Source organism: Carcharhinus amblyrhynchos, chromosome 22 (assembly GCF_965287045.1).
Source record: "Carcharhinus amblyrhynchos chromosome 22, sCarAmb.v2.hapA, whole genome shotgun sequence".
NCBI classification, from domain to species: domain Eukaryota; kingdom Metazoa; phylum Chordata; class Chondrichthyes; order Carcharhiniformes; family Carcharhinidae; genus Carcharhinus; species Carcharhinus amblyrhynchos.
In genome coordinates this window covers 5,617,488-5,638,536 of record NC_137345.1, presented here as the reverse complement: position 1 = coordinate 5,638,536, position 21,049 = coordinate 5,617,488, and the positions used below count along the sequence as shown (strand labels likewise).

The 21,049-nt window shown below is 46.5% G+C and overlaps 1 protein-coding gene across 2 annotated transcripts in view; it reads left to right on the top strand.

The window, feature by feature from the left end:
* The window catches only part of LOC145356827 (cyclin-dependent kinase 18-like), a 107,627-nt gene that overhangs the window by 64,765 nt on the left and 21,813 nt on the right, over positions 1 to 21,049 (top strand). For both annotated transcript variants that reach the window (XM_080209736.1, XM_080209737.1), the window contains exons 6-8: positions 2,621 to 2,735; positions 12,703 to 12,797; positions 13,951 to 14,013. In XM_080209736.1, the coding sequence (XP_080065862.1) occupies positions 2,621 to 2,735; positions 12,703 to 12,797; positions 13,951 to 14,013 (273 nt within the window). The remainder of the gene's footprint in view (positions 1 to 2,620; positions 2,736 to 12,702; positions 12,798 to 13,950; positions 14,014 to 21,049) is intronic.

The window sequence follows — 21,049 nt, the reverse complement described above, 5'->3', positions numbered from 1 at the left end:
CAACTCCAACATGACTTCCCTGCTTTTGTAATCTATTCCTCGTCTGATAAAATGTCCTTTTTCACCACCCTACAAACATGCCTTTCTGCCTTCAGAGATCTGTGGACAAACGCGCCAAGGTCCCTTGGTTCCACGGAAAGTCATGATGTGGAGATGCCGGCGTTGGACTGGGGTAAACACAGTAAGAAGTCTCACAACACCGGCTTAAAGTCCAACCGGTTTATTTGATAGTAAACCCACAAGCTTTTGGGGTTTTCCCCTTCGTCAGGTGAGTGGAGAGTTCTGCTCTCAAACAGAGCATATGAAAGGCACACACAGTTTACAGAATACTGATTAGAATGCGAGTCTTTACAGCTAACCTGCTATTCAAGTCTTAAAGATGCAGACAGTGCCTGCTTCTGTTTGAGACCAGAACTCTCTGCTCACCTGACGAAGGGGCAAACCCCGAAAGCTTGTGGGATTACTATTAAATAAACTGGACTTTAACCTGGTGTTGTGAGATTTCTTACTGTGCCCACAGAAAGTCCCAGCATCATGCAGTCCATTGAACACTTCCTTGGGAAATCTGTAAGAAATGGATAAATATCCATTTATTTTTAGATTATTTTCTGGTTTTTTTTCTGCTGTATGTTTCAATGATCTGTGGGAATTAAAATCAAGTAAAAAGTCTGACAACACCAGGTTTTAGTCCAACCGATTTATTTGATAATTTATTTGATAATTTTAGAATCAAGCCAGACTTTTAGTGATTAACATCGAGCAACAACTATCATTGTCCCAATCCTATCGATATTGCAATGGGAACCCCTGGGGATAAACTCTTCCAAGGATGTATCTACACACAAGCGCCCGTGGGAAAGCCTTGAGTCACGGTAACCGTCCTGAACTGAATGACTTGATTGACAGTTCAGTTGAACCCTTGGGGAATGATTCTTGCTAAAACTGGGAACTGATTGCTGGGAATAACCATCGGAATTCTCACAAAGCCAGAATGAAAGGTTTGGGAACAGACTCTGCAAATCCTAGAGCACCATTCCCCTGGATCTCAAAGCCTGTGTCACTATGAATTTTGCAGCAACTACGCATGTGTAATTGTTAATATTAATAGTTAGCAGTGTGAGTGGCACAGTGGTGAGCACTGCTGCTTCACAGTGCCAGGGATCTACCTGGGTTTGATTCCCGGCTTGGGTCACTGTCTGTGTGGAGTTTGCACATTCTCCCCATGTCTGCATGGGTTTCCTCCGGGTGCTCCGGTTTCCTCCCACAGTCTGAAAGATGTGCTGGTTAGGGTGCATTGATCCGAACAGGTGCTGGACTGTGGCACCTAGGGGAATTTCACAGTCACTTCATTGCAGTGTTAATGTAAGCCTTACTTGTGACGCATAAATAAGCTTTAAACTTTTTTAGTGTACTGTATACTGATTTTGTATTGATGACTGGAGGCACAGAGTTAAAACGTTTGAGAGAGAGTGGGTGGTGACATGATGAGACCTTGGGTGGAATTTTACAGGCACGTCCACCCGAGATTCATACAATCCCACTTGAGGCCAACGGAGAATTCCATTCTCCGAGCTTCACCTGCCCACGGAATCGGGGCGGGCGTTTTGGTAAAATTCCAGCCATTGTCTTTACACAGGAATCTGCTGTAATCTGGAATGGCTGCCCTGGAATAGTGATTGAAGCAGATTCAATAGTGATCTTGAAAGAAGGGAAAAGTTTACAGGGCTATGGGGACAGAGCAGGGGAGGGAGATTATTTCAATAGCTCTATCAAACAGATATATGATGGGCCAAATGGCCTTCTTTGCCCTCTAGCATTCTGTAAAAGTCAATAAATGCCTTCAAGTTTCTTCATAGAATCATAGAATCCCTACAGTGCAGAAGGAGGCCATTTGGCCCATCAGGTCTACACTGACCGCAATCCCATCCAGGGCCTATCCCCATAACTCCATGCATTTACACTAGCTAGCGCCCCCAACACTAAAGACCAATTTAGCATGGCTGATCCACCTAACCCACATCTTTGGACTGTGGGAGGAAACCGGAGCACCTGGAGGAAACCCATGCAGACACAGGGAGAACGTGCAAACTCCGCAGTGACCCGAGCCAGGAATCGAATCCGGGGTCTTGGCACTGAGAGGCAGCAGTGCTAACCACTGTGCCACCATGCTCACTTCTTCTCTTGAAAAATTACATATCAACTTGCAAGAGCATCTAGATCACTCTCCTAACCAGTGAAAGCATTATTCATCCGATATATCCTTAGGAATTTTACTGGTCTTTCTGGGTTTGTGACACTCGGGCTATCACCCCTCACCATAAGCTCCTACATCTATGGGATCGGACCTGGGGAACTTGCATGTAGTGATGTCCCCACCTGTTTGCTGCCCTTGTCCTTCTAGGTAGTAGAGGTGGCAGGTTTGCGAGGTGTAGTTCAACTTTGTAAGTTGTTGATGTGTACCTTGTAGATGGTACGGTTGGATCTCCGACAATCACAAAATAAGACTATTCGACACATTGTTGGCTCTTTGGAGCCAATTAGTCTCATTGTCCCTGCTCTATAGAAAAAAAATACAGTTTCTCCCCATCTTCTCCTTCAGCATTTCTAATTGCTTTTTCAGGGAACTTACGCCACAGTTTTTAAGGGCAGAAGCAAGTTAACGGAAAACCTGGTGGCACTGAAGGAAATTCGCTTGGAACATGAAGAAGGGGCTCCGTGCACCGCGATCCGAGAAGGTACAGTCTAATCCTTAATGCCACCCCACATCTTAGCAATGCCAACCTTGCTGGGTGACCGTGCATCCAGATTTCACCCAACACTGGGACAGTCCTCGACTGTATGATGCTTATTCTATTTTTGGAAGATCTAATTCAGGTGTGAAATATACAGTAGATGGCAGAATCCATAGGAGCATTGACGTACAGAGGGATCTGGGCGTACAGGTTCACTGATCGCTGAAACTGGCAACGCAGGTGGATAAGGTGGTCAAGAAGGCACACAGCAGCTTGCCTTCATTGGCTGGGGTACCGAGTATAAATGTTGCCAATTATGTTACAGCTGTATAAAACTGTAGTTAGGCCACATTTGGAGTATTGCGTGCAGTTCTAGTGGTCGCAATACCAGAAGGACGTGGATTCTTTGGAGAGAATGCAAAGATGGTTTACCAGAATGTTGCCTGGTCTGGAGGGTTTAGGGATGAGGAGAAACTCAAATTGTTTTGACTGGAAAGACGGAGACTGAGGGGATGACCTGATAGAAGAGAACAAAATTTTGAGAGGTGTAGAGAGGGTGGATAGTCAGAGACTTTTTCCCAGGGTGGAAAAGTCAACCACATGAAGACACGGGTTTAAGGTGGGAAGGGGAGACGTGCGGGGGGAGGTTTTCATACAGAGGGTTGTGGGTGCCTGGAACGCATGGCCATTGGAGGTGGTGGAAACAGGCACATTAGAAACGTTCAAGGTGTATCTTGATAGACACATGAACGGGTGACAAGCAAAGGGATAGAAACCCCAATTGGTGCAGGCTTTGTGGGCCGAAGGGCCTGTTTCTGTGCTACATTGTTCTTCATTCTTTATAGGGTATGGGATTCACTGGCAAGGCCAGCGCTTATTGTCTGTCCCTAATTGCCCTTGAGAAGGTGGCGATGAGTTGCCTTCTTGAACCGCTGCAGTCCCTATGGCATAGGTACACCCACAGTGTTGTTAGGGACGGAGTTCCAGGATTTTGACCCAGCGACAGTGAAGGAGTAGCGATCTATTTCCAAGTCAGGATGTTGAGTGACTTGAAGGTTGTGACTCAGTGGGTAGCACTCTTGCCCCTGAGCCCTAAGGGCATGACCAGACACAAAAGTGGAACATCAAGGTTGGCATCCCCAGTGCGGGGCTGAGGGTATGCTACACTGTTGAAGGTGCTAGCCTTTAGGTGAGGTGCTAAACTATGGGCACAATGGTGGCACAGTGATTAACACTGCTGCCTCGCAGTGCCAGGGACTCGGGCTCATTTCCCAGCTTGGGTAACTGTCCGCGGGGAGTTTGCATGTTCTCCCCATGTCTGCATGGGTTTCGTCCCACAGCCCAAGGATGTGTTGGTTAGGGTGCATTGGCCATGCTAAATTCTCCCTCAGTGTACCCAAACAAGTGCCAGAGTGTGGCGACCAGGGGATTTTCACAGTAACTTCATTGCAGCGTTAATGTAAGCCTTACTTGTGACAAATAAATAAAATGAATTAAGGCCTTGGCTGGAATTCTCCAGCCATTCATCCCCTTTTCCTGCTGCAGTGAGGATGGAAAATCTCTGTTCATTGCAGCGGGACTGGAAAATCCCAGCTGCGGGCCAGATCGGAGAATCCAGCCCTTTGTCTGTTCTCTAGGTTGGACTTAAGTGATCCTGTGGCAGTGTCTTAATGAAGAGTGGGTGTGCCCTGGCCAATATTTACCTTTCTGTCAACACCATTAAAGCAGACAATCGGGTCGGTATCACGTGCTTGTTTGTGGGATCTTGCTGTGCACAATCTGGTTGCCCCAATTTCTACGTTACAGCAAGTGACTACTGCAATTCAATCAGCAATTTACCCTCGCAAGACCCAGATGTGGTGCATGTGGTATCTGGGGGGGGGATGCGTGATACCTGAAGAGTGGGCAGCTGGCTATTGCGTCATGAAGGGCATCACAGCTGAGGGCCAATTCTGCTCTTATCTGGGGACACTGAGCTGCGGCCAGGAATGAGGACCTCAGCTGATATTTTTTCCCTCCTTCTGGACTAGGAAGCCCTTTAGCCAAATCTTTCCCAAACCCTTTAGCACAGACTCTGTGATCAGCCCTGGGGGCTTCCCTGCTCTCTCTGACTCGGCACAATGAACTTGCATCTTGTGTGTCGGTGCCAAAGGAATTTTGTCGCATGTCTAGCCGTCAGTAGGTGGCAGTGTTGCACCACAATCAATCACTAACACGCAGCAATAATAACTTACATCTATAAAAAGCTTCTTTAACACAGCAAAAGTTTCCATAAATCCCCTTGGGAAGGAGATTCCCAGCCAAGGGAAAAGAGCAGGAGGAGCATGAAGCTTCACTTCAGGGCCCATGTTAAGGAGCGATTTGACGAAGAAACAGATAAAATAAAGTTTATTTATTAGTCACAAGTCGGCTTACATTAACACTGCAATGAAGTTACCGTGAAAATCCCCGAGTCACCACAGCCTGACGTCTATTCGGGTCCACGCACCTAATTAGCACATCTTTCAGATTGTGGGGGGAAACCGGAGCGCCCGGAGGAAACTCACGCAGACACTGGGAGAACGTGCAAACTCCACACAGACAGTGAGCCAAGCCGGGAATCGAACCCGGGCCCCTGGCGCTGTGAGCCAGCAGTGTTAATCATAGAAAGAGGTGATTTTGGGAAGAATGTTCCAGGATTTGGAGGGCGAGGGCACGGATGGTAAAGTCGCAGGATGTGTGGGATCAGCCAGTGTTAGAGAAATGGGGAACTGGGAGAGAATGGCAGATTGGGATAAATTCATGTCGGAATTAAATCGCAAAGGGTGAGGACCTTAACCAGCCTCCATCCACTGACTCTGTCTACACTTCCTGCTGCCTCAGAAAAGCAGCCAGTGTGATTAAGGACCTCCCATGCACCCCAGACATTCTCTCTTCCACCTTCTTCCATCGGGAAAAAGATACCAAAGTCTGAGGTCACGTACCAAATGACTCAAGAACAGCTTCTTCCCTGTTGCTGTCAGACTTTTGAATGGGCCCGCTTTGTGTTAAGTTGATCTTTCTCTACACCCTGAGTGTGTGTGAGTGTAATGTGGATATATATATCTGTACGTCTTTAATTCCCTGTGTTTTATGAGAGATTGTATGTGAAGGAGAAAGACCAGTGTGTTTTTGTGTGTTACATCCATGAGAGATTCTAATTTGCTCCAAATGCAGTTACTGACAGAGTTAGAATAGGGCCCTGTGCGTGTGAATGCATTTGCAGAGATGTGCGACAGTGTCAGGAAAGGGGGTTAACACTCAAAGCTCTGTGTTTGATGTAAATATTTCCTGGAGTTCGTTCTGAGTACTGATAAAACACTGGAAGTATGTCAGAGCAGGAAATATGCACCTTGTCCTGACAGAGTGAGAAAATACCGGATTAATACCAGCCTATTGGCTATCACAGGCTGATGGTGTTTTAGTGTCAGATATCCACTCTAGAAGCTGTGACCTATTCTCGAACACGGCAAACAATCACTTTCTCGTTCACTTGTGATTCACTGGAGGTTTCTGCTCCCAAATTATTTTCTGTTGATTTCTCTCCTGCTCTGCCGACAGTACCCCGATCTACAATTCCCAGTGCACTTCACAGCTCCAGGGTCCTGGGTTCGATTCCCGGCTCAGGTCACTGTCTGTGTGGAGTTTGCACATTCTCCTCATGTCTGCATGGGTTTCCTCCGGGTGATCCAGTTTCCTCCCACAGTCTAAAGATGTGCGGGTTAGGTTGATTGGCCCTGCTAAGAAATTGTCCCTTAGTGTCCAAGGATGCATAGGTTAGAAGGATTAGTGGGTATAATGTGTAGGGATATGGGGGTAGGGCCTGGGTGGGATTGTGTTTGATGCAGACTCGATGGGCCAAAGGATCTATGATTCTATGATTCTAAAATCCAGCAATCCTCCTCAGTGGCCTCCACTTCTGAGTGAGATGAGATAAAAGCTGATTCAACCACAGAAGGAACCTTAGCCAGGTCGAATATTGTCTTCACCCAATGGCCTCATACCTGAGCAGGATATTACGTGACCAATAATCCAGAGGGGTATGAGTTCAAATCCCACCATTGGTACTCTGGGATTTGGAATTCAGTTTACACAACAAAAGTAAAAATGAAAAGCCGGAAATGTCATGTCTGGAATCGGGAAGAAGGAACTGGGAAAACTGTCAGGAAAAGCCAGCTTGCTCAGGAAGATAAAGTCTGCGGTTCTTATGGAACCCGGCCTATATGTGTCTCCTGTCTCACAGCTTTCTTTCTGGTTGCAAAGCATCTTGGTATGGGCTCCTGCTCTGCCCAAGACCACGAGGAACTACAAAAGGTCGTGAATGTAGCCAATCCATCAGGCAAACCAGCCTCCCATCCGTTGACTCTGTCTACACTTCCCGCTGCCTTGGCAAAGCAGCCAGCATAATTAAGGACCCCACGCACCCCGGACATTCTCTCTTCCACCTTCTTCAGTCAGGAAAAAGATACAAAAGTCTGAGGTCACGTACAAACCGACTCAAGAATAGCTTCTTCCCTGCTGCCATCAGACTTTTGAATGGGCCTACCCTGCATTAAGTTGATTTATTTCTACACTCTAGCTATGACAGTAACACTACATTCTACACTGTCTCGTTTCCTTCTCAATAAACGAAATGCTTTGTCTGTATAGCGCGCAAGAGACAATACTTTTCACTGTATGTTAACACATGTGACAAAAATAAATCAAATCAAATCTCTCACTATCTTGTTCTCTTTCACCCTCTCCAATTTACACACTTCCTCTGCCCCCCCTCTCACATGGTCCACCTTTCCCTCTCCCTGTCTCTCTCACGCCCACTTTCTCTTGTTCTCCCACAGTACACACAGGGACAAACCACAGACCCTAGCAGCAAAGCAATGCCCAATTTTAACCCCAGGATCCCCAGCATACTCATGTTGGCACATTTTAATGGCCTGTTAATGATTGGTCAATCTTTCCAGGTGACACATCACCTGACCTCTGTTACGTGCTTTCCCCAAGCCGACCTTTTTAGTGTTTAAGTAATTGTGAAACTCAGGAGGAAATCTTTAATAGTTACAAACAATTACCGAGAGTCGACTCAAAAGCTGAGAGGAGCATGTTTCATACATGGGTGGTGTACTGGAGTGACGATTACCTCGACTTGCTATTTATATGTTATTGAGCCTGTAAAGACCCAGTGCAGCTTTGTGTTCAGTGGGCAGCTAATCAGAGTCCAGTAGATTGAGGAACGTTACATTTAGTCCATCGAACTGGCAGAGAAAGCCTCGTCAGATCAAATAGTGGTAATAAGGCCATAAGACAGAGGAGCAGAATTAGACCACTCAGCCCATCGAGTCTGCTCCGCCATTCAATCATGGCTGATAATTTTCTCATCCCCATTCTCCTGCCTTTCTTCCATAACCCTTGACCCCCTTATTAATCAAGAATCTATCTATCCCTGTCTTAAAGACACTCAATGACCTGCCCTCCACAGCCTTCTGTGGCAAAGAGTTCCACAGCTTCACCACTCTCTGGCTGAAGAAATTCCTCCTCATCTCAGTTTTAAAGGACCGTCCCTTTAGCCTGAGGTTGTGTTCTCTAGATGTTTCCTACTGGTGGAAACATCCTCTCCACGTCCACTCTATCTAGACCTCACAGTTTCAATAAGATCCCCCCTCATCCTTCTAAACTCCAACGAATACAGACTCAGAGTCTTCAACCGTTACTCATACGACAAGCTCTTCATTTCAAGGATCATTCTTGTGAACATCCTCTGGATCCTTTCCAAGGCCAGCACATCCTTCCTTAGATATGGAGCCCAAAACTGCTCACAATCCTCCAAATGGAGTCTACCCAGAGCCCTATACAGCCTCAGAAATACGTCCCTGCTCTTGTATTCTAGCCCTCTCGACATGAATGCTAACGTTGCATTTGCCTTCCTAACATTACTGGGCGAATAATCCAGGGGTCCCAGATTGGTGCACATCCCTCCATAACAGCAAAGGAATTTAAATCCAATTAATTTTTTTTTATTCATACGCGGGACATGGGCGTCGCTGGCTGGCCAGCATTTATTGCTCATCCCTAGTTTTGCTAGGGCAGTTGAGAGTCATCTACATTGCTGTGGCTCTGGGGTCACATGTAGAGCAGACTGGGTAAGGATGGCAGATTTCCTTCCCTAAAGGGTAGATGGGTCTTTACGACAACCAGCAATGGTTTCATGGTCATCAGTAGATTCGTAATTCCCGATATTTTTTGTTCAAATTCCTCAATCTGCTGTGGCGGGATTCGAACCCGGGATCCCAGAACATTAGCTGAGTTTTTGGATTCACAGTCTAGTAATAATACCACTAGGCCATCGCCCACCCCCCCTAAAATTAATTAATAAATATCTAAACTTATAATTACATTGGAAGCAGGTTGCAAATTGTTCTGAGTGCTGGAATGAAGAGGGGTTTTTTTGAGGAAAGGCTGGGGATTTGGATTTGTACTCACTGGAGTGTAGAATGTAAAAGTTTATTTTTTTTACTTATCACAAGTACAGCTTACACTATCACTGCAATCAAGTTACTGTGAAATTTCCCTAGCACCATACTCCGGCACCTGTTTGGGTAAATGTACCCTGCCTGCACGTCTTTAAGACTGTGGGAGGAAACCAGAGCATCGCCCTGCAGATAACTTGCAAACTCCACACAGGCACTGATCCAAGGCCAGGAATTGAACCTGGGTCCCTGGTGCTGTGAGGCAGCAGTGCTAACCACTGTGCCACCGTGCCACCCGTAAAATGAGAGGTAGTCTTATTGAAACATATAAGATTCTGAGGGGGCTTGAGAGGGTAGAGAATGTTGCCTGTTCTTGGAGGAATCTAGAATCGGAGGGCACACTTTCAGGAAAAGGGGTCTTTCATTTCAGATGATGATGAAGGGGAAACTGCTTTTTTCAGAGGGTGGTTGGTCTTTTTATTCTCTTCCCCAGTGAGCTGCGGACACTGGGTCACTGAGCATGTCCAAGGCTGAGTTCTACAGATTATTGATTAACAAAGGATGGGCGAGGAAGTGGGGTTAAAACCACAATCAACCACAACAGGGTGGCACAGTGGGTTAGCACTGCTGCCTCACAGCGCCAGAGACCCGGCTTCAATTTTCGGCTTGGGCCACTCTCTGTGTATAATCCTCTCAACCTACATATTTTGGGACACTTAAGGGGCAATTTGACATGGCCAATTCACCTAACCTGCACATCTTTGGAGTATGGGAAGGAACAGGAGCTCCTCTCAGCATCGTGTCTGCAGGTTCTCCCTGTGTCTGCTCCGGTTTCCTCCCACAGTCTGAAAGACGTGCTGGTTAGACGCATTGGCCGTGCTAAATTCTCCCTCAGCGTACCTGAATAGGCACTGGAATGTGAGACTAGGGGATTTTCACAGTAACTTCATTGCAGTGTTAATGAAGCCTACTTGTGACACTAATAAACAAACTTAAACAATTTGTGCAGCCATGATCTTATTGGATGGTGGATTAGACTCAATGAGAGAAATAGCCTATTCCAGCTTTAATTTCTTCTGATATTATTAAAATGAAAAGTCAGTCTCAGTAATGATGCTCACTAAAATCCTGGATAGTCACAAGACAGAAACCTGTTGTCCTTACTTTAATCTGATTTGATTTATTATTGTCACATGCATTAACATACAGTGAAAAGTATTTTTTCTCACGCGCTATAGAAACAAAGCATGCCGTTCATAGAGAAGGGAAGGAGAGAGTGCAGAATGTAGTGTTACAGTCATAGCTAGAGTGTAGAGAAAGATCAACTTAATGCAAAGTAAGTCCATTCAAAAGTCTGACAGCAGCAGGGAAGAAGCTGTTCTTGAGTCGGTTGGCACGTAACCTCAGACTTTTGTATTTTTTCCCTGTCGGAAGAAGGTGGAAGAGAGAATGTCTGGGGTGCGTGGGGTCCTTAATGATGCTGGCTGCTTTGCTGAGGCAACGGGAAGTGTAGACAGAATCAATGAATGGGAGTCTGGTTTGAGTAGTTAGGGAAGGGCAGTAGATTCTCACCTTGTCTGCAATGCCTGCATCAGAAAAACAATTTTTTTAAAAAGTTCATCGCTAGTCAGTGGCCAGGTGGATTACTTCTCAGGATACGGACAAGGACAGCATCTATGGGTGACACGGTGGCACAGTGGTTAGCATTGATGCCTCACAGCATCAGAGACCAGGGTTCAATTCTGGCTTTGGGTCACTGCCTGTGTGGAGTTTGCACATTCTCCCCATATCTGCGTGGGTTTCCTCCAGGTACTCAGGTTTTCTCCCACTGCCCAAGGATGTGTGGGTTAGATGGATTGGGCATGCTAAGTTGTCCCTGAGTGTCCCAAGATATGTAGGTTCAGTGGATTAGCCATGGTGAATGAATGGGGTTACAGGGATAGGATGGGAGTTGGGCCTGTGTAAAATGTTCTTCCGGAGAATCAGTGCAGACCTGATGGGCCAAATGGCCTCCTCCTGCACCGTGGTGATTCTGGGAAAGATAGTATGTGAGAAAATATGTGGCAGGTTTTTCTATGGAGGAGGGGGTGAGCTATTGGCTGCTGGCAAGGCCTTCTGGTCTTGCCAAAGGCTATGCATTTTTGCATGGCTTACCCGCCACCCCAGTGGGGAACCCCCTGCGCAGGGAGTGGGGTGGTTGATTTGGGTAGGACAGGATGAAGCTGCTGGCTGGAGGAACTGGAAAACCCCAGCCAGTGTTTCACACAGTGAGAAAAATGAAGAAAATGAGAATGTGCAGGAATCAGTCACTCACCGCCGTGCTATCATAGAACATAGAACATTACAGCGCAGTACAGGCCTTCAGCCCTATCATTCAGTAAGACCATGGCTGATCTTTTACCTCACCTCTGCTTTCTAGCCACAGCTCAATATTACATTCCTCTAGGGTAGAAAACTCACCACCATCTGTGTGAATAAGAGTCTCCTTATCTCAGCCCTAAATGGCCAACTAGTTATCCTGAGGTATGCCCTCTAGTTCTGGACTCTCCAGCCTAGGGAAACCGCCTCTCAGTGTCTATCTGTATCAGTGGGGGTAACTTTATCTCGGGGTGATTAATATAATCCTATTCTGGTGGAAGTGACCCCAGTATGTATGAGGGAGGCCACAGAGTTGCAAGGGTTTACAGCGTGGAAACAGTCCCTTCAGCCCAAATTGTCCATGCTGCCTTTTCAACCATTCATTCCAATTGCCCGTGTTTGGCCCATGTCCCTCTATACCCATCTTACCCATGTAACTGTCTAAATGCTTTTTAAAAGACAAAATTGTACCTGCCTCGAGTACAACCTTTGGCAGCTTGTTCTAGACACTCACCACTCTCTGCATGAAAGAATTGCCCCTCTGGACCCTTTTGTATCTCTCCCCTTTCACCTTAAACCTATGCTTTCTAGTTTTAGACTCCCTTACCTTTAGGGAAAGACGTTGATTATCACTTTATCTGTGCCCCTTATTATTTTATGAGCCTCTATAAGATCAACTCTAAGCCTTCTACGCTCCAGGGAAAAAAGTCCCAGTCTATCCAATTTCTCCTTATAACTCAAATCATCAAGTCCTGGTAGCATCCTAGTAAATCTCTTCTGCACTCTTTCTAGTTTAATACTATCTTTTCAATAATAGAGTGACCAGGACTGTACACAGTACTCCAATGTATGAGAGGTGGATGATGTATTGTGTGTGAGGCTGAACAGGTTTGTCAGAAAGGGAGAAAGGTTATGAGAGATGGATAGAGTGTGGAAGAGACAGAAGGAAATCAGATCAGAGTATAAGGAGTTGGTGAAAGGTTGTGTGTTAGTGTGGGAGAGAGCCAGTGATTGATAACAGCATTTTTAACAGAAGCTGACTCCCCTGTGCTAAAATGGGCAATCTGTAAGTCAGGCTGCTGTTGACGTGTGGAGGTTTAAATCAATTAATGACTGTTTTCTTTCCACAGTCTCTCTGCTCAAGAATCTGAAACATGCAAACATCGTCACTTTGCATGACATCATCCACACAGACCGCTCACTCACCCTTGTCTTTGAATACCTGGTAAGACGTCAGACTGGGACGACTCACTCACAATCTTTATTTTCATTCAAAAATAAGACTTTTTCCAGCTCTTTTCTCAATACAGTGTTAACTTTGCACCCAGCACCTTATCAGACATTCCCAGGACAGGGACAACACAGGAGTTAGATACAGAGTAAAGCTCCCTCTACACTTTCCCCATCAAACACTCCCAGGACAGATAAAGCATGAGCTCAGGTACAGAGTACAGTTCCCTCTGCACTGACCCATCAAACACTCCCTGGACAGGTAGAGCATGGAGTTAAATACAGAGTAAAGCTCTCTATACACTGTCCTCATCAAATATTCCCAAGATAGGTGCAGCACAGTGTTAGATACAAAATAAAGCTCCTTCTACACTATCTGGTCCCAGGACAGGTACAGCACAGTGTTAGATACAGAGTAAAGCTCCCTCCACACTGTCCCCATCAAACACTCCCAGGACAGGCACAGCACAGGGTTAGATACAGAGTAAAGCTCCCTCCACATGGCCAGCCTTGTTTCAGTGAGTGGCACTCTTTCCTCTGAGTTAGGAATTTATAGATTTAAGCCTGATTATAGATACTTGAGCATACGTCTAAGCAGCTAGTCCTGTGGGAGTGCTGCCCTGTTGGAAGTGCCAACTTTCAGATGAAATGTTAAGCCAGAGTTACTCCCACGTGAGTGTAAAAGACCCCAAGCTACCATTTAGCAGAAGAACAGGAGATTTATCCCTTGGCCAATATCTTTAAAATCGTCTGATCATTATCACCCAATTGTTTGTAGGAGTTTGCTGCGTGCAAATCCACTGCCAGTCTTCCTCCATTATAACAGGAACCACACTTCAAAAAGTACTTCATTGGTTGGAAAGCATTTCAAGACTTTCTGGGGCTTTGAGAAATGCTGTAGGAATTGTAGGCTGGAATTTTACCGTTATTCACACCTACGGGATTTTCCCTTCCCACCACGGTGAATGGAGATTTGGCTGGCTGCCAAATTCTCTGTCTTGGCTGCAGTGGGAATGTGGGATGAACGGCAGGTAAGATCGCGCCCAAAGTCTTTGAACGCACCTTCCAAAAATGAAGTTCTGGGGCGTGTGAGAGTTGCGTAACTGACCTCCCAACACCTGATGTCACTGTATACACCTGTTTTATAGGACAGTGACCTGAAACAGTACATGGACAACTGTGGGAACATCATGAGCATGTACAACGTCAAGGTGAGCAAAAAAAATCCCAGTTCTTTGCTTGAACTTCTGTAAAGTGTTCAAAATAGAGAGAGCAGCTCAAGAGGGCGAGGAGATAGAGTGGACAGGATAAAGTGGTTTCCCTCGGCGGAGAATTCTAGAACCAGGGGACATAGATTCAAGATAAATGGCAGTTGGTGTAGAGGGGGCATGAGGAAGGAGGTTTTACGCAGTGATGGGTGTCTGGAATTCACTGCCTGAGTTGATGGTGGAGGCAGAGACTCTAAACTCTTTTAAAAAATACCTGGATCTGTACCTTAAGTGCTGTGAGCTACAGGACTATGGGCCAGCTGCAGAAAGGTGGGATTGGAAAGGGCACCTGGGTCCTTGGGCTGGCATGGACAAGGTTAGCCGAATGGCCTCCTTCTGTGCTGTAACTTTTCTATGGTTATAAGATTCCGTTCAGAAGGATTTACCTGTAGGCTGTCGAGTTGCTGATTCTGGAGCACTAGGCCCCCACTTGCACCATTGGTCAATTCTTTGCACATTCCCAATCCATTTGGAAAAAGGAACAGACCCCATTACCTAACTGGATTACTCTTGATTGTCGGTGAATATTCTGATCATGATTTTTTTTTATTCTTTCATGGGATACCAGAATTTGTTGCCTATCCCTAACTGATTGGCTTGCCAAGCTATTTCAGAGGGCAGTTTCACATGTTTCACATGTGTCTGAAGTCACATGTAGGCCAGACCAGGTCAGGATGGCAGATTTCCTCGCCAAAGATCATTAATGAAACAGCAGGGCTTTCCTGACAATCGATGATATTTGCACGGTCACCGTTACTGATACTGGTTTTCAATTCCATAATTATTAACTAATTAGGCAGCACAGTGGCGCAGTGGTTAGGACTGCTGTCTCACAGACCAGGGACCAGGGTTCAATTCCGGCCTTGGGTCACTGCCTGGGTGGACTGTGGATGTTCTCCCTGGCTCTGCATGGGTTTCCTCCGGGGTGCTCCGGTTTCCTCCCATAGTCCAAAGATGTGTGGGTTAGTAGATTGCCCAGACTAAAGTGCCCCTTAGTGTCACAAGATTAGGGGGATTAACAGGGTAAATACGTGGGGTTACAGGGACAGGGCCTGGGTAAGATGCTTTGTCAGCGAGCCAGTACAGACTCGATGGGCTGAATGGCTTCCTTCTGTAGTGTAGGGATTCTAGAAGTCTATGACTTTCTGCCACCATTGTCCCTGCAACAAATGAGAGTGTTCGAAGGAGATTAGATGAACATAATTTTCTATAAAGCAACAACGTCCTGGACATTAACTTCAATTTGCGGAGAGTATGGGACAATTCTAGTTGAACCCAAGCGCCCATTCTTGAGCTGAAACAGCTCAGTTACTGAACAATCTGTCTTGGAAATTTCCAAAATGTTCACAGGGTGTCAAAGATCCAGTTGCTTTGAAGTAGTAGTTTTTTTTCCACTTGTGTTGTGCCTTGTGACCTGGCAGCAATAATTGGCATTAATGTTTAGTGAGATTTCATCTTCAGTGATGCACATATCCGAAAGTCAAAGCCTCACCCTGCCCCACCCCCCAGTCCTGTCTTTATCTCACTCTCTGTAATGAGATGACGTGATGTCTTGTAAACGCTGTTCGAAAGTATTCCAGGATTGTTACATTCTGTTGAGCTAAGACATGACACGGACGGCACTGCTGCCTCACAGCGCCAGGGACCTGGGTTCGATTCCCGGCTTTGGTCTCTGTCTATGTGGAGTTTCCTTTGGGTGCTTTTGTTTCCTCCCACACTCCAAAAATGTGCAGGTTAGGTGGATTGGCCATGCTAAATTGCCCCTTAGTGTCAAGGGGGATTAGTAGGGTAGAGCTGGCATGGTGGCACAGTGGCTAGCACTGCTGCCTCACAGAGCCAGGCACCTGGGTTCAATTCCAGCCTTGGGTCACTGTCTTTGTGCAGTTTGCATGTCCTCCCTGTGTCTGTATGGGTTTCCTCTGGGTGCTCCGGTTTCCTCCCACACTCCAAAGATGTTCAGGTTAGGTGGATTGGCCATGCTAAATTGCCCCTTAGTGATAGGGGGATTGGCAGGGCAGGGGCAGCACTGCGGCTGGTTTTCAATTCCATAATTATTAACTAATTGGGCAGCATGGTGGCACAGTGGTTAGGACTGCTGTCTCACAGACCGGGGACCAGTGTTCAATTCCGGCCTTGGGTCACTGTCTGTGTGGAGTTTGGATGTTCTCCCTGGCTCTGCATGTGTTTCCTCCGGGATGCTCCGGTTTCCTCCCACAGTCCAAAGATGTGTGGGTTAGTAGATTGCCCAGACTAAAGTGCCCATTAGTGGTTAGCACTGCTGCTTCATAGCGACGGGGAACCCGGTTCGATTTCTGGCTTGGGTCACTGTCTTATGGAGTTTGCAAATTCTCCCTGCGTTTGTGTGAGTTTCCTTCGGATGATCCGATTTCCTCCCATCGTCCAAAGATGTACAGGTTGGGTTGATTGGCCATGCTAGGTTGAACTTTAGTGTCCAAAGATGGTCGCATTAATTTCAAAAGGACTAGAATACAAAAGCAGGGATGTGTTGCCGAAGCTTTATAGGGTTGTGGTGAGACCATATTTGGAGTATTGTGAGCTTTTTTGGGCACTGTATCCAAGGAAGGGTGTGCTGGTCTTGGAGAGGGTCCAGAGGAGGTTCACAAGAATAATCCCAGGAATTAAAATCTTGATGTATGAGGAGCGTTTGAGGACTCTGGGTCTGTACTCGATGGAGTTTAGAAGGATGAGGGAGGGATCTCATTGAAACTTACAGAATAGTGAAAGGCCTTGGATTGAGTGGATGTAGGGAAGGTATTTCAATTAGTTGGAGAGGCTAGGATCCAAGGGCACATCCTCAGGGTAAAGGGATGACCCTTTGGAACTGAGACGAGGAGGAATTTCTTCACCCAGAGGGTAGTGAATCTGTGGAATTCATTGGCTTAGAAGGCTGTGGAGGCCAGGTCACTGAGTGTCTTTAAGTCAGAGATAGATAAGTTTTTGATTGGTAAGGGATCAAAGGTTATGGGGGAAAGGCAGGACAATGGGGTTGAGAAAAATATCAACTATGATTGAATGGTGGATCAGACTCGATGGGCTGAATGGCCTAATTCTGGTCTTATATTTTATGGTCTAATGATTAGGGAGGTTAGCTGTGGTTAATGTATGGGACTAGGGGGATCGGGTGAAGGGGTGGGCCTGGGAGTGATTCTTGCTCAGAGGGTCGGTGCAGATTCGATGGGCTGAATGGCCTCTTTCTCCAATGTAGCGATTCTACGACTTGTAATCGACATGTGCTTAAATAATTAATTGGTGAGATCGAGTTGAAATCCATTCTGCAGTTTGTGAAGGAAAAATGTAAGGAAAAGATATTCTGTAACTTGTAGCTTTAACACGGTGTTATTATTGTTCTGTTTCTGTAAGTCCACCTGTGCTAAACCCTGCTCACTCTTCACTCCTCTGCTCACTGACCTGCTCTGACCCAGGTCCAATATGGCCCAGATTTCACCTTGTTTTCAAACCCCAATGAAACATAATGCACCAGATCACAACTCCTCCAAAACGGAATAAAAGCAGAAAATGCTGGAGATACTCATGTGTTCTGATGAAAAATCATCATTGACCTGAAACATTTTTAACTCTTACCTCTCTCCCCAGAAGCTGCCTGGCCTGCTGAGTTTTCCCGGCATTTTCAGTTTTTATTTCAGATCTGCAGGAGTTTATCATAGGCTCCCGACAGTGCAGGAGGAGGCCATTCAGCCCATCGAGTCTGCACCAACTCTCAGAAAGAGTATCCTGCCAAGGCCCATCACCCCACCCTATCCCCGTAACCCCATACATTTACCATGGCTAATCCATCTGTACGACACATCTTTACCTTTGTACAGTCCAAATGATAGGTTAGTCATGGTATGCGGTTGGATTTCCCAATTTTTTACATTTCCATCCTTGCACTCACGTTCCTGCTTGACCTTACCGGTGCCGAACTCTGTAACCTCCACCAGCCGCACAACCCTTCGAGCTCACCCGGTTTTCCATCGCTCCGACATTGGTACCTTTAGCTGCCTGGAGCCCGAACCTTGGAATTTCCTCTGTACACCTCCCCACCTTTTTCATATCCTTTAGGACAATCCCTCAAACCTACCTCTTGGACCAAGCTTTTGATCAGTTGTCCTAATATCTCCTCATGTTAATCCGTGTCAGATTTAGTTTGATTGTTCCTGTAAAGCACCATGGGACATTATAATAAAGACGCTTCAGAAATCCAGATGGTTGTAATAGATTCACAGGCACATTACAATGGAGGGAAGATGCTAGGAGGGGCTTCTAATTGCAGAAGATGAATCTGATCGTGGTTTTAAACATAGAAACTAGAAGCAGGAGTAGGCCATTCAGCCCTTCGAGCCTGTTCTACCATTCATTATGATCATGGCTGATCAGCCAACTCAATAGCCTGACCCTCCCTTCCTCCCATATCCTTTGATCCTCTTTGCACCAAGTGCTATATCTAACTGCTTCTTCAAAACATTCTGCACCAACCACAATCTCACCCAGGCCCTATTCCCGTAACCCCACATATTTACCCTGCTAATCCCCTGACACTAAGAGGATTTAGAATGGTTAATGCACCTAACCTGCACACCTTTGGAGTGTGGGAGGAAGGTGGAGCACCTGGAGGAAACCCACGCAGTCATGGGGAGAACGTGCAAACTCCACACACACTGGAATCCTGGAATTGAACACGGGTCCCTGGTGCTGTGAGGCAGCAGTGCTAACCACAGTGCCGTCCCTCCTGTCCTCACTTTGAAAATTCCAGCACGTCCCAGAGGCTGACATTCCATCCCAGAGCTCTATCTTCAAACCACACCTACTCCTCTGGGCCAAGTGACACCCCAGCCAGGATCACACAGGTCAAAGCTGCCCTTTGCCACTGACCCTGTGTTAGCTGGACCTTGGGGGACGTTGCAGTTGATAGTGACTCTTTCCAGCTACTGAAAGAAAACTTTAAGGACCACTTTCCCCACTGCCTCCCTGACCGGGGAATGATGTCAACACCTGAGCATCCCCCCCCCACCCCTCAGTAGAAGGAATCTGACCTCTGACCTCACTGATCCAAATGTCTCTTTTAGAAGTGGCCTCCGATCTTTCTGAGGGAAAGAAGCATCTCCACCTCTTCCCTCATCTGAGATTTTCATGGAGGAAACATCAGAGTGGCAAAGTGGTTAGCACTGCTGTCTCACAGTGCCAGCGACCCGGGTCCAATTCTGGCCTCAGGTGTATGTGTGGAGTTTGCATGTTCTCCCCGTGTCTGTGTGGGTTTCTTCAGGGTGCTCCGGCTTCCTCCCACACTCCAAAAATGTGTGGGTTAGGTGGATTGGCCATGCCAAATGGACCCTCAGTGCCAGGGGGGTTAGTAAGATAAAAATGCAGGGTTACATGGATAGGGTCTGGGTGGGCCTCTTGTTGGTGCAGTTTTGATGGGCTGAATGGCCTCTTACTGGACCGTCAGTGTTCTATGATTCTATGATTGATTATTAGAAACAACTAGACAATCTTTTAGAAAGCATACAAGGAAAAGATGAAGACATGTGGGGAGTGCCCTACAGAGGGGTGACACAGTGGTTAGCACTGCTTCCTGTTCTCCTTGTGTCTGTATGGATTTCTTCTGGGTGCTCCGGTTTCCTCCCACAGTCCAACAATATGTGGGTTTAGGTGGATTAGCCATGCTAAATTGCCCCTTAGCGTCAGGAGGATTGGTGGGTTAATGCCTGGAGTTATGTGATTTTCGGGGCAGGCTCGAAGGGCTAGATGGCCTACTCCTGCTCAAGAAATAGTTCTTATGTTCTTATGTGGATAGGGCCAGGTGGGATTGTGTTGTTGCAGGCTTGATGGGCAGAAAGGCCTCCTTCTGCACTGTAGGGCTCCAATTTCCTCCTGGTGCTCCAGTTTCCTCCCACAGCCCGAACATGTGTGGGTTAGGAGGATTGACCATGCTAAATTGCCCCTTAGTGTCAGGGAGACTAGCTAGGTTAAATGCATGGGGTTATGGGAATAGGGATTGTGGTTGGTGCGGATACGATGGGCCAAATGGCCTCTTTCTGCAGTGTAGGGGTTCTATTCTAATCTAAGGGCAGTGGTCACATATTGCTTTGTGACAAAATGAAACTAGATTGCGAGGTTTGGAGAGGGGCAAAGTGGGGGCGGAGTGGGGAGAGGGAGTCCAATAGAAAGGCCACGAATCTAAGTTAAATGCAGTAAGATATTCAGGAAGCAATCTTCTTACCCGGAGAGTAGTGAGAATGTGGGTGTCACCACAACCAGGTCAGCAAAAAGCAGAGACAGATTTGTAAGGGAAGCTAGATGCTGGAGAAAGGGACAGAAGGATATGTTGCCAGGGTGAGATGATGGGGAGAAGACCCATGGGAAGCATAAACATCAGTATGGAACAGGTGGGCAGAATGTCCTGTTTCTGTGCTGTAATCTGTGATCTGATTCTCCTATGTAAAAACTGAGGGAGGTTTAAATCCAGTTTAATATTCATACAACGCAGCTGCTATTCAATGGGTGTTCAAAACGCCTGGGTCCTCTTAAATAACATAGAAACTGTGAGCCTGCGATGTAAGTAGGGTGTTGATTATTAGTTTGGGTAGGAGGTGGTTTGGAACCTACCCCTAATGCACTCTGAGAAATTGCACAATGCCAAGATCTTGAAGGGTATGATTTTATTTAAATTTATTTTAATTCAAATGTCATATTTTTACTTTGGGGCCTCAGGGAAGCCACTCACGCTGAAAATAATCAGGCGACATGCAACTCTGTGCTCTGCCCTCCGCCCCCCCAGCTGTTTATTTTACACATCACTCCAATACAGCTGTGACCAATCTTGAGCCTTCAATGTAGGTGAGATAGGATCACAGAATCTCTACAGTACAGCAGGAGGCCATTCTGTCCATCGAATCTGCACCGACCAATAATCCCACCCAGGCCCTATTCCCATAACCCCACACAATTACCCTACTAA